The sequence below is a fragment of the Alligator mississippiensis genome, chromosome 6 (genome assembly GCF_030867095.1).
Source record: "Alligator mississippiensis isolate rAllMis1 chromosome 6, rAllMis1, whole genome shotgun sequence".
Classification (NCBI taxonomy): Eukaryota; Metazoa; Chordata; order Crocodylia; family Alligatoridae; genus Alligator; species Alligator mississippiensis.
This window is the reverse complement of record NC_081829.1, coordinates 59,098,159-59,111,342: the sequence shown is the minus strand read 5'-3', so window position 1 is coordinate 59,111,342 and position 13,184 is coordinate 59,098,159. Positions and strand designations below refer to the sequence as shown.

Genomic DNA, 13,184 nt, shown 5'->3' with positions numbered 1-13,184 from the left:
TATTTCCACCTGAATTTGATCTACACACGGTATCTTCTGTCCAAATTCAATTTTACACTTCAGAGGCTTTTTGCATTCTGCACAGCACTGTTTATACCTTCATTCTAGATGCATCCTTTCTAGATCTGAAACCAAGGTATTTGCATACATGATTTGCTCTACTTCTACTGATAAAAGTATAAGCTACAGAGCCACCTGTTCCTCAAGCAATTTTTGCATACACCTCATGTATTCTTTTGCTTTTGAATGGCATGCTTTTGCATGCTTCCATTTAAGCCTTACAACTTGTTCCCCATGCTTCCAAATCCAATTTTATATCATCACATCCAATCTCCTTCTGCTACTTGTATACAACATACCAGAACCCATTCACCAAGTCTAGACTGATTTTTTTTAAAAATTTTATTAAAATGCTTTGGATACAGATGGGTTTTTGTTTGCAAAAATATGTATAGTTCTCCCATTTCTGGAAATTAAAGCAAGCACTTTTCTACAACCGACTTAAGAGTTACCTAGGTTTACTATAACTTATCTGTACCCCAATTCCTGAAGTATATATTAAAACTTTACAGCAAAACATTTTAGCAAGTATTTGTATATAGGGAATGTACCCTATAGGTGTACAGAGTAAACGATCAGAGTTATTTACTACTGCTTTCTCTCTTTCTCCAGTGGTAGAGACACCACCTTCACAGAAGGATGTGCTATGTCAGGGCACCAACCTTCTAGACACTATAAGTGCAGAGCCATAGTACATTTAGATAATTGGAACTACTGGGTTTTCTGTTTATTAACAGGAATTAGGAGACCTACCACCCTTATGCACTGCGAGTCACAGCAAACTATCTTAAAGAATCTAAATGTAATACTGTAGTGTTTCTGACTGAGCAAGAGATTGGCAGTCTTCTTCAGCTCATAACTAGAACCATTATGATGAAGGTCAGGTTCACAGCAGCATCTTTGTACTAAAACCACAAACAATCTTGGCTCCACAAATGCTCTTAGAACCCTTATACACGTTATGAAGTGACAAAAACCCAACGGAGACCACTTCTGTGACCTTGGCTTGCATACAAACGCCAATGGGGACACACTGCAGTCATTTTATGTTTTAATCACCTGAAATTCTAGAGGCAGACAGGCTCTCTATATATCCCAGGGTGAGTTAGAGTCAAATTTCTGCTACCAAAAGGGCAGGGGGAAACAATCAGCCATCCATTCAATTTTTGCCTCACGGAAGGCTCAGTTTAACTTAGTGAAATGTGAAGGATAAAAGATTTCTAAATAAGTAACAGTGTTAGACTCTAGGCCAAAATAAAGAGTAAACACCATTATTGCAGCACATTAGCCCATTTCTGATTGAAAAAAACTGACTTGTTTCTGACACTACACTATAACCTGTTACTGCAGGCTGCTTTTCAGTTGTGCTTCTGTAGAGAATGGATGGCAATGCTAATCATAACAAAAAAATTCAAATGTCAGAAGCTGGGTTGAGTACACAAAACTAGTTCATGGTAAGAGAGTCTTACTTTTTCAAGTGTATGATCTTAAATGTTTGCTAAAACCACTTGCAGAAGTGACAACTCTCAGAAAGCCTGGGAAATACATAACTGAATATATTTTTTAAAAGGGTGTTTCATTTTCCCTTACTAGGAATAACAAATGTTTGTGAAGGGAATAAAGTGCTAGGTCAGCTCAGAGTTGAATCTATTTCCCATGTTACACCAGTATAATCCCCACAGTAAATAGAATGAATGAGAGCAAGTTTTGATAGCAGAGAACACACACAGCTGGGATTATTCTTGTTTCCATTTGTAGCAGTTCATGATATAACCAATAAGTGGGCTAGGGAAGGGTGAGGGAGGCACATGGTAGACAAGTTTTTACAAGATTCTCTCAGACACCTTTCACTACAACATATCGGAGTTCAGATCCTTCCCCCAATAAAGGGTGCTTGCCAGTTACTAGAGCTTTGATCAGTTTAAACTAAGGATCACCAACCCTCGAAGAGAAAGGCATGTCTTTATTTAACTGAAAAAGAGGCGCTCTAGACAGCAATGAAACTTTAGACAAAATCTGCCAAATATAAAATAAACTGGTTTAGTCTACATTAATAAACTTAAGATATGCAAGTGTTGAACACTTTTCATGCTACAATAACCCCACACAACCACCTCATGATTTTTACTGTTATAGTACACTGCAACCCTGCAACATTCCACATTGTAGAGTGAGCCCAGTAAACAGAACCTGCCACGGTAGAAAGACTGCTGATGGGTCATCACTTTAAGGACCAGAGGTTGGTAATTTAATTCAAAACACCTAAACATGAGGCAGCAACAAAAACAGGTGTGCTTATGTGCCCTTTCCCTCCCCCCACCCCCACAACTAAAATCCCTGTGAATTAAAAAAAAAAAAACACAAAAAAACCCCAAAACCTTGATTGCACAAGTCAGTCAACAGCACCCTCTTTACGATCAGACAATGTGACACAGCACAACCATCCTACAGATCGGTTAAGCCCAAATCCATGTTTATTGAGGACTTCTATATCATGATGCTTTGTTCAGTAATTTGGGAAATATCTAATACCATTAAATATGTTTTAAAAAACCCTAACAGACTCTGGACCAAATACAACAAATGTTAAATTAAAAAGTTAGAAGGGACACTGCTTACATTAACACTTTCTTTAAAAAATATAATTGCTTTCTTATTAAGTCAATTAGCCACAGTGGTGAGACGTGTTCTTTCAGCTGCTACAGTGCAGTGTGCTGAAATTCTGCACCCCAGCCCCATTGTAACTGAAAGCCATGGTTTCCATGGGAAACGATGGCAACTGAAAGGGACAATTTGCACCTGTGTGCAGACTGCGTTCTCTCCCAGTCATGTGGGGGGGAAAAAAAAAAAAAGAGAAGGAGTTGTGTCACCACTGTGCAACAGGATAGCTGAAAACCAGGAGTCTCTTGGTCAATGCCAGTATGTGGTTGGAAAACCTTCCATGTTCTAATAGAAAAGTCCATAGGAAGCTGTGAACAGGATCAGTCCAGAGGAGTAAGACTATGTCTGTCCATTTATCAGTCAATGTACTGAGATAGCCAACGAAAGCCTTCACCATAACCTTGCCTTTTCAGCACGCTGCACATGAACACTTCCATGGGACGTGTATTCAGGTCTTTCAGTGGCACATTACCCTGAAATCAAGATGAAATAATCAGTGGAAATCAACATAAAGTAGTCAGAATTCAAGCACTAAATTCACAGGTGCCAAAAGATACACCTCCCTATCTTCAGGGAAAGATAACCAGCTGGCCAAGATTTTCTTAATTTTATTTTCCAGATTTATGTAATTTTAGAACAGGGGTGGACAAAATACAACCCATGAGCCAGATGCAGCCTACCAAGGGATTTTATCCAGCCCGTGGTGGGTCCCTCAGCTCTGCCCAGCACCAGGTGTGACCTGGGCCATGGCACTGGCAGCCAGTCCAGCTGCCATTGGGTACATGGCAGGGTGGGGACAGCCAGATGGCTTCCTGACAGCCCATACCACCTGGTGCTGCCTGGGCACCCTGGGTCATTCCCCCACAACCTACCACAAGGAGGTGTCCAAACGAGCAGGAGGGCAGGGTCTCCATGGGGACCTGCCTGGGACCTTTGTGGGAAGGGCACACTCTGCTAGGCAGATAGGATGGGGGTGTGGGTCAGCATGGAGCAGTGTCTAGGAGCAGAATGGGTAGGGCTGGGCCTGGGATCTTGGGGCAGTGACAGTACAGGGCCAGGGCCCAGTCTGGATCCACTTCCCGCACATTCCTGCCCGTGGAACTTACTGCAGGGGCCAGTGGGGAGTGGACTGCAGCCCTGCCCCAGCCCTGCACTGTCATTACCCTGCAATCCCCATCCCCACCTACCTGCTGCCCCGTCTCATCTGCCCAGCCATGTGTGCCCTGCCTATGGGGGTCCCAGAGACACTGCCTGCATGCCCGCCCACTGCATCTGGCACCCCTGGTAGTGGGTGCAAGGCAGAAAGACCCGAGGCTGGATAAAAATCAATCCTGCTTACTCCCACCTTGACCTGCAACAGCTCACTGAACCTCCTTTAATGGCCCACCAGCCCAAATAAACTGCCCACCCTTTAGAAAGTCCTATAAGTACCAATATTAATAGCAAAGATATCAACCTAGACACTTAGCTGCCCAACTAGAGAGCTAAAACTCTAGCAGTTGAGCAACAGGACCACTTAAGCAAAAACCTTAAAAGAGATAAAAATCGGTGCAAGCATTTCTATATAAAGAGAATATAAACTGTTGCTTTAAAACTGCAGTACATAGAGTATATATATAGCTTGTGCACGTTCTACAGGAACTGGATGCAGTTTTTTGCCCTATATGTTTAAGCATTTGTAATGAGTTACCTTTCAACACTGCTGTTCATAACAGCATAAAAGCTATTAATTAAATACTTGTACACTTCATTTAAGTTGGATGAACAGTTAAAAAAAGCTTCCAAGCTGAAACATTATTTTAATCTCTCAAATACCCACGCTCTACAACATATAGCAAGTCTCAGCTGCCTAGAATTCCCACTAGCATTATTGTTTTAGAGCCTGTCCAGATGTTATTTCAAGTAGTAATCTGGTCACCAATGCTTGATTTGCACTCCTGCTGAATTTTTTAAAGAAGCTTTCATTCTGTAATATAGAACCCAAGTTTTACTAACAGCTCAAGCTCTTCTTTACCTTTCCCGTGGTCTGTCCATAAAGCCCAAAGATCTCCCGCAGTCTCTCCTCACTGATGGCCTCTGGTCTGTCAATTTTATTACCCAAGATAAGGATTGGCACATTTGATATCGTTTCATCCGTCATTAGTGCCTGTAGGAAAGACAGAAGTGTTAACCTCATGTATTAAAAAAAGTTATCTATAAAAATGTATTTCTTTGCTCTAATGTCAGAAGATGGTCATAAACTGTTGTCAGTTGAATTATGCTATTTTAAAGAAAACTCCTCTCATAAGAGAAGTGTCACCGTAACAGCCTCTTCAAGACGGCCATTATCTAAAATGTGTGGATTATTTAAAAATCCTCAGGCCATTCTAAAAATAGCTGATTAGAGACCCATGTAATGTATAAAGATTTAGCCATTTTAAAAATATTAATCATGCAAACATAGTAAGAAATGCAACATCTTCCTGTGACTCTCCAACAGCTCATCTATCAACACCTTACTGGTTTAGTTACCTATTACAAAACACCTACATATTAGGAAATCAGGATGAACCTGAGAAAATGCAAGCCAAATTTTTAAGGGAGGAAAAAGAACGTAGATCTGAGGCCTAGACCTTGTTGTACACCAAGGTCTAGCCCAAAGAAGAAGAGGAATTGTACCAATCAATGGCTCAGACATAAGGGAGAAGGACCAAAAAAAAACAAACAAACTATGAAGTGGAAGTTTTACATTAAGCTCAACTTTGGACTCCATGAGACGTGAATGATCCGCACAGTCCACCAGAAAGACAATACCATTAATTGCTGGCAAGTAATTCTTCCAAACCCGACGAGCTGGAATAGAAAAGGACAAACATCCCTGTGAAAATGCTATTTTGAAGAGATTCGATGCCTACACCCAGAAGAAACAACAGGAATCTTTTCCCCTCAATTCACAGAGGCAGTTTAAAAGTTTCAGATGAACAGAACAAATCAAAGCTGCAAGGTTGCATGGGAGAAGTGTCAATTCTACCTTTTTCTTTCATTTTCTAATGTAAGGAGATTTTTGCCTGATACTCACTGTTCTAAGAATGCAGAAAGCAGGATAGGGTAGTGCCCTAGAGACTAACTGGTCCATAGAGGCAAAAGCTTTCATACCGACTCATGTGTCAATGAGCCACAGCAACAGTTAACTATTTTATGTAAATTTATTCTGTCCAGGTTCTTATACCTAGCCCCCATAACTTATGCCTCTGAATCAAGAGGCACAATACCTAGAGAGCTTCTCTAAGCATTACAGTTCAAGGCTAGTCTAATTTGGAATGTTGGCTATAATGATGTTTAAAGGGTTGAGAAAAAGTGCTGAACAACTGAGAAGGAAGGGATTTTTAGTTTAAAACAAGCACTACTAAAAGCCTATTTGATTTCAGTCACTGAAATTTTAAAGAAGAGAAATCTTAATTAAGCATCTCATTCTTTCAATTGAGGCTTAAATTCTATCAACAAAAAGGACCCAGAGAAGACCCTGCACAAGAGCAGGGAGTCCAGACCTGGCATTAAGATTAAGGAAAAAAGCAGAAAAACTTTTCAGATCATCTTTAGGCATTCTAAAGAAACTGAGTAAGGTTCATGATTAAAGTCCATTGGAACCAACTTCAGATTGCAATAGTCTAGTTCCATTAACAAATACGGTAAGAGGTGAGATTTAAGACAAAAGAGAACCAAATGAAAGTGGTTCTCTCTTTTTGCAAGCTTCCAGAACTGCAAACTAAGATGCATCTGATACAGTAAATGGAACTGTAGAAAAATAAAGAGATAGTTAACCTTGCATATCAAGGACATGTACAATTCTAAATGCTGGAATTGAGATTAAAAAAATAAATTAAAAAAATCTGATCCATCTAAAGACTAAACTTTAAGTCACTCAACTAAGTCATCATGAAACACTTCCACTTCTTCTGTCATCCATGCCAAGAAGTATATTCTTACCTTGTTCATGCCCACCCAGATCAAAAGTCGTGAAAGTCATTCCAGCAATTGTCAGCTCTTCTGATGCTAAGAAAAAGACATCTTAATTTAGCTCAGTTGCAGCTATAAGCACCCCCACCTTTTTAATGTGCATGCAAAAAATCAGATACAGAATGTATAAGTAATATATTACCCAAAGAATTACTGATGACCTCTGTTCCCAAAGGTCAGTTTTAAAAGTCTAAGTCTTTCTACATTATAAGCACAAGACTGAGGCATCTTTCAAGACTACAGGTCAGTATTTCCTTGTATGAACCGTTTAGAAGATGAACCCCCCCCCCCCCCCCCCAAAAAAAAAAACAAAAAAAAAACCTGTACACAATGGACCCAGTTAAACTAGATCACTAGCTAAACTCACTTGGATGTAGCGTAGGGACATGCTGACCCAATCTGTCATCTTTGAGCATGTGCAGAAGAGTGGTTTTCCCTGCATTATCCAATCCTAAAAACACTAGTTTTCCAGATTTCTTGTACAACCCTGTATGGCGCAAGGGAAGGAAAGGTAGAAAAATCAAACAGATGTTTTTTTTGTTTCAGATAGAAGTGCGATCCATATGGCTGTATTATATACCAACCAACAATAACACAATCCACTAACTCCTAAGAATAATATTGTAAAACACTGTATTCCAAAATGTTCCAAGCATAGAGCATGAGATACACAACTGACGCTATGGTTATGGCAGGACTGTAAAAAATAGAGCCACTACACTAGACATTTTCTATGAGCTGACTTTCCCCCTCACCATGAACTTAAACATATTTCTATAAAGAGTGTAACCTCTCAAAAAACAACCCCCCCACGAAAAACCCAACAAACCTATGAAAGAGAGGACAGCCTGAAAAGGGTGATGCTACATCACATCTACACTTAACTAGATCCATTTTAAAATAGATGAATAGATGGAAAAAAATTCTTAAGCATAATGGGTTAAAATTAATCTGCCACCCAAGATGGACACTTAAAAGTGAAATTATGATACCATCATTTAGCAGAAGATAGCACTGTGACTTGGCTTACCTAGGGAAGAATGTGAAACAGAATGAAGTGATGTGAACATAGTTCCATCAGTTTCTGTAGATCCTAACCTTTCATTAAAAAAACAAAAACAAAAACATCCTACTTTGTGAAGGTAAGTCATCCAAATGTGAACTGATTTAGTGGGACTTCAGATCTGCAGAGACCAATAGTGTCAGCACCGTTTAAGAAGAGGGCTTGATTATCAGGAAGCCCTGGCTACCACGTAAGAATTAGAAAATCCCACTGTGGCTAAGTGGAATAAGTGACTTCTTAGACTTCACAGGGAATGGACTCATCAATATTATCATGACCCCTTGCATAAGCACTCTATGCATAGCAAAACCTGGTACAGTAGTGACCAGAGCACTCTATTGGTTGGCAACACTGGCTTGCCACTCCCCAGATATCCCTGTTGGGATCTCACTACAGAATCTTTTGCTTGGTGGAATGGTGCTGGCAGGACACTCCTAGTAAAACAGTCCATTGCCACAGTGCTGAAATTAGTGCCAGAAGGTGGCTTAGCTTTTGGCAAGTTCTTTTGCTCCATTAAAACCTACTATATTTACTTAAATATAAGACACATCACCCTTACCTGATCAGAATGGGGAAAAAGCCCCTTGCTTTATATTCACATACAAAGTGGAGGGGGAGGGGCAAGCAGCTGCTTTGGCTCCAATTCTGGCCCCGACCCCAAGTCAGGGCCAGAAGCAGACCCACAGCAGCCTCCTAACCTTCCCTCAGCAGCTTCTGCTCCCCGCTGCACACCCATTTCTCTCCCCCTTACTGTCAGGCTCTTTCCCCTGCCCAGCCAATCAGCAGCACCAACACTGCCGCAAGGCCAGGCAAGGGCTGGGCTTCTGTGCTGTGCTCCAGGAAGGAGCAGGCCCCCAAGCAGTGTATGGTGGGGGGAGGGGGAAGGGGCAGAGGATGCAGGGGGTGGGGTGGGGAGAGAAGTGGGTGGAGCAGAAGGCAAGGGGTCCCACCTCCTCTCCTAGCCATTGCTTTCCCTGCTGTAGCGAGGGCAAAGGGGAAGAAAGGTTCAAGATGGCCCTCCAATATTTAAATTCAATACCTGAAAAATATTAACAAGTTTATACATTTTAATATGCAGGGCGCTTTATGCAGGGGATTACCCATCATTAATACATTGGGGAAGATGGGGAGAACATGACATCTTACTTCCACTGTAAGGTATTCTGAGCTTTATTAACAAAAACTGTAAGGGCTAGGTTTTACAGGGACCAACTCACCATTGATTTGATGCCTCTGACATGGTCTTAAGATAACTGAAAACTCTGATCAACTAGCAATCAGCTTACACCTTGCGCCCAATGAGTTAGGCAACCCAAGCAGAACAAAAAACTGGACAGTAGAGACTAAAACAGGGGTGGGCAATTACTTTGGCTCATGGGCTACTTACTGAGTTTTGGAGCTGTCAAGGGCTGCACATATTAAACCTTTCAGAAGATATCATTTTAACAAATCATATACTAAAAATCAAATATCTACTATAATAGTTAACATTTTATTTAAAAACAGTGTGAGAGAGAGAGAGAGACAACAAAGCAGCAGCTCATCAGGGAGGTGTGGGATGGAGCAGGGCTCATCCAGGGGGCAGGGGCAAGGCAGAGGTTCCCGCTGCTGCCAGACGGCTGGTCCATCAGCTCCTGCTGCTGCTGCTATCACTTGTCCAGGAGGGCACAAGGGGAAGTGTATCCCCGGATCTGCGCCAGGCAGGGCAGGCTGGGGCCAGGGCTATTTCCTATGTACCCTGGCCGCGAGGCAGGTGGCAGCGCCACTGGGAGCCCTAATGCCGTCATAGTAATGTATATAGAGGCAATTGCATAACTGCTCAAAATTTAATCTTTGCTCAAAAAATTAAATTACAAAAATTAAATCTTACTCTTGTATACTGTGCATGTGTGTGTGTGGGGGTGCACGTGTGTGAGGTACTGCCTGTGTGCTAAGTCCCAGGAGCTGGGGGGGGGGGCAGAGGGCCCAGGGAACATGTGCAACAGAGCCCACCTGGGTGGTATGGTGCAGGCATGACCCACCTCTCCCTCGGTCTGGCCTGTGTTTATATAATATATCTGTACCTTCATTTTTCCTGACGATAAGAATTCAAATAGCTACTCAATATGGATGTGGAAGATTAGACTCAATTTTTAGAGGTAGAAGGGAAAGGCAAACTGCAGTAATTTGATACAATTTGCAATAAAATAGTACAGAAAGAAGCAGTGCATGTCCAAATAAGGAAAATAAATAAGTCATAATTTGTACACATTTTAAGCTAATTATAACCTTGCCTTCTCCTATTACAAAAAACTTTTAAATGAGAATACAAACGTACCAACTGTAATACCATATTCTAGAGGTGCACCAATACATTGGTCCGATATCGGATTGGTACTGATATAAAGAAAATTATCTATATTGGATATTGGCCTTAAGAGGCTGATCATCAGGCTGATAAATGCTCATGCTGCGCATAGCCGCAGCACAGCACATAGGCAGTGAAGACCGCCTGCAGTGTGGACAGCTACCTTTAGCTGGTAAGGGGGGAGAAGTGGCGCAGGGGTACAGATCAAGGCCTTGCCAGGAGGGAGGCAGGCAGGCAGGGGGTTGGAGCCGGGGCAGCGGCTGAGCCGGGCTCCACTGGGAACAGGCCCCGGATCTGTGCGGAGCCAGGGCAGTTCCCAACAAAGCCTGGGCTGGGCAGGGTGTGGTGCCACTGGGAGAGGGCTACAGAGGGGGAATGCAGCCAACTTGAAATTCATCCTAATGCCCTCAGAGTCCCCTGCTCCCAGTGGTGCTGCCACCCGCCTTGCAGCCAGGGTACATAGGAAATAGCTCTGGCCCCAGCCTGCCCCACCTGGTGCAGATCCGGGGGTACACTTCCCCTTGTGCCCTCCCAGACAAGTGATAGCAGCAGCAGCTGATGGACCAGGCGTGTGGCAGCAGCAGGAACCTTTGCCTCCCCCCTGGATGAGCCCTGCTCCATCCTTTGTCATCCCCGACACACACACACAGCTGTGGGGTTGCCATGGCTTGAAATGCTGTGGACTCTGGTGGGGGTGTGTTTCTGGAGTACCTGTGCTAAAACTTGCAGCAGTTTAAAAAATGAGATGCATCAGTTCTGATTAAACTAACTCTATGGGTACTAAATGCAAATTCCTATACCTATGTTTAATTTCAAGGTCAGTTTTCAAAATTGCTCCTCACTTCTATGTACTCAGGGAGAACAGCATATGACAGCAAGGAATAGGGGAGGGCATTAAGGACTGCAAAGAGAAGTTGGGAAAGAAGGCAGAGAGCAAGGGGGCTACTCCCCAGATTTATTTCTTCTGCTGTAGCAGTAGGAAGGGAACTTCAAGACAAACTTCTAATAATGTGGTTCTATACCTGGAAAATTTATAAGTTTCTTATAATTTTCTACGTATAGAATCTAATTATTGGGAGGGTCATCTTATAACCAGGGTTGTTTTATATTCCAGTTAATATGGTAAATTTAGTAAGCATGTCTGCAAAAGGGATTGCAAACTGACTTGCAGTGAGATTGAGTTGCTCACCTTAAAACCAATGCAATATAGATGGAATCAAGCCTGATTAGCCCTTAAAAATGTGCTCCAGTTGTATCAGTAAATTAGCAAATTAATTTAAACTCTTGCTTAATTCAGTTTGAGAGCCTGCTCGGCATCTGCAACAGCTTAACAAGATTTAAAATTATTTAGGTAAGCCCATGTAACCCAGGCTTGCAAAATTACCTAGGAATTGCAGCACACTGCTGAAGCCATTGTAGATCCATTCAAAAATGAAAGACATTGCTGAAGATTAACTGCCTGCAAGAAAACACACACAAGACATTTATGGCTAAGAAGGCCAACAACACTTATGAGGCAGCCAAACAAAGCTGGGAGAGCACTCTCCTCTGTACTGGAAAGTTATCGATTGAAACTGGAAGCTCAGGTACTAATGAAGCAAAAACAGGTTAAGTGTTCAACTCTGGCACCCCCGAAACAGGGTGAACATTAAGAATGTGGGCAGTTTTCACACACATAATGCTGAGCCAACAGTCACTTTCCACAACCAGGGTCTCAGCCCGAATGTGCTACCAATGGCTTGTACAACAACAGGGTGGTTCTGTCCCGTTGGTGTATTAGTAGCATCAGTCACTGCTAAATGGTTGGCAGGCCAATGCTTCACTGCATTCAGCATCACACTGCTGGCGTTAGCAACAGCTCTTTCCTGCTGTGCCTGTCGGCATCACACTCAACACCACGCTGCCTTTGGCAGTGTCATCTCTTGTACTTGTTTCGATCGTGTGCAAGGGGAAAGTAGGGCCCTATGATCCCATGCAGCTGGTGGCGCAGCTCCAGGAGATGCACCTTGGAGCCTCTTCTAGTTTCAGCATCACCAAAATAAATAAATTACTGTGGGGCTGTGGACAGGGGCAGTCGGTGCACTCCAGGGTCGCCCGTTCCCCTTCCTCACAAGCCGGACCCTGACAGCTCTGTCCGCAACCTGCGGGGGGGGGGACGACGACGACGACACAAGCCGCTACGAGGCGGCCTCAAGGCTGAGCCAGGCAAACAGGCCCCTTCATTTCGGGAAGCAAAACCAGCCCCCTCCCCGAGGGCCGCCACCATCAGGCGTCCCCCGCTCCACCAGGGCCGCGGCCGAGCTCGGCCCTCGCGGCTGCGGCGCCAACGGGGCGCCAGGCCCAGACCCCGCCTGCGCCCGCGGCCACGGGCGGACAATAGCGGCCACCCCCCACCAGGCACGAGCGGCCCCCCAACCATCTGCGCTTTCCCCGGCCCGGCCCCCAGCGACCCGCGGCCCTCACCGCTCCGCTCCCTGCGGCACCCCCGGGCTGCGGCCCCGACTCGGTTGCTCACTTGCTCGACAGCCACCTACACGCCGGAAATACGTATCATCCTCCCCCGGCCGCTTCCGGGGCGGGCCCGCCGCGCTGGCCGGGGCAGGGCGGGGCCGGGCGCGCGGCCGCCGAGCGGTGACGTGTCTCTGCCGCGGGCGGGGCCCCGAGCGCGTCGCCCCCCCCGACCCTCGCGAGCCGGCGCCGAGGGCAGGCCGGGCTCTGCCGCACGTTTGGGGCAGGAAGTCAGTCCCGGGAGCAGCCGTAGGGACCTCTCCCTCCCGCAGCTGGCGCGGGTCGGCCCGCTTCCCCTCCCGTCAGCGCTTGGAAGTGGGCTGTACCCGAGGCAGCGGCTAGGGAAGCCCTGCGGCAAAGTAGGGTCGAGCTCCCAACCAGCGCCTCAAGTGCGGAGGGCGAACTTTTAGTACGGCCCTCCTTCGCCAATGATGATGATGATGATGATAATAATAATAATCAGTAAAATCACCATTTTCGAGCCCCCTTTCTGTGAAGGCCCCAGGCAGCCACCAGCTGACCCACACGTGTCCGGCCCTAGCCCCACAC

At 44.7% G+C, this 13,184-nt stretch overlaps 1 protein-coding gene across 3 annotated transcripts; it reads right to left on the bottom strand.

Annotated features, from left to right (window-relative positions):
* Positions 1-2,005: 2,005 nt before the first annotated feature.
* Positions 2,006-12,693, bottom strand: SAR1A (secretion associated Ras related GTPase 1A). Of its 3 annotated transcripts, none has more exons than XM_014609327.3 (7): positions 12,591-12,693; positions 11,512-11,586; positions 7,085-7,204; positions 6,688-6,753; positions 5,450-5,553; positions 4,736-4,867; positions 2,006-3,194 (listed from the first exon to the last, which is right to left on the bottom strand). In XM_014609327.3, exons 2-7 carry the CDS (start codon positions 11,567-11,569, stop codon positions 3,078-3,080), a joined length of 597 nt encoding a protein of 198 aa, XP_014464813.1. In that variant the 5' UTR covers positions 11,570-11,586; positions 12,591-12,693; the 3' UTR covers positions 2,006-3,077. The 3 variants fall into 3 exon arrangements, with proteins under 3 accessions (XP_014464813.1, XP_059585900.1, XP_059585899.1); XM_059729917.1 differs by having other exon boundaries at positions 12,643-12,664; XM_059729916.1 differs by lacking the exons at positions 11,512-11,586; positions 12,591-12,693 and adding an exon at positions 7,748-8,424.
* Between the last annotated feature and the right edge of the window lie 491 nt (positions 12,694-13,184).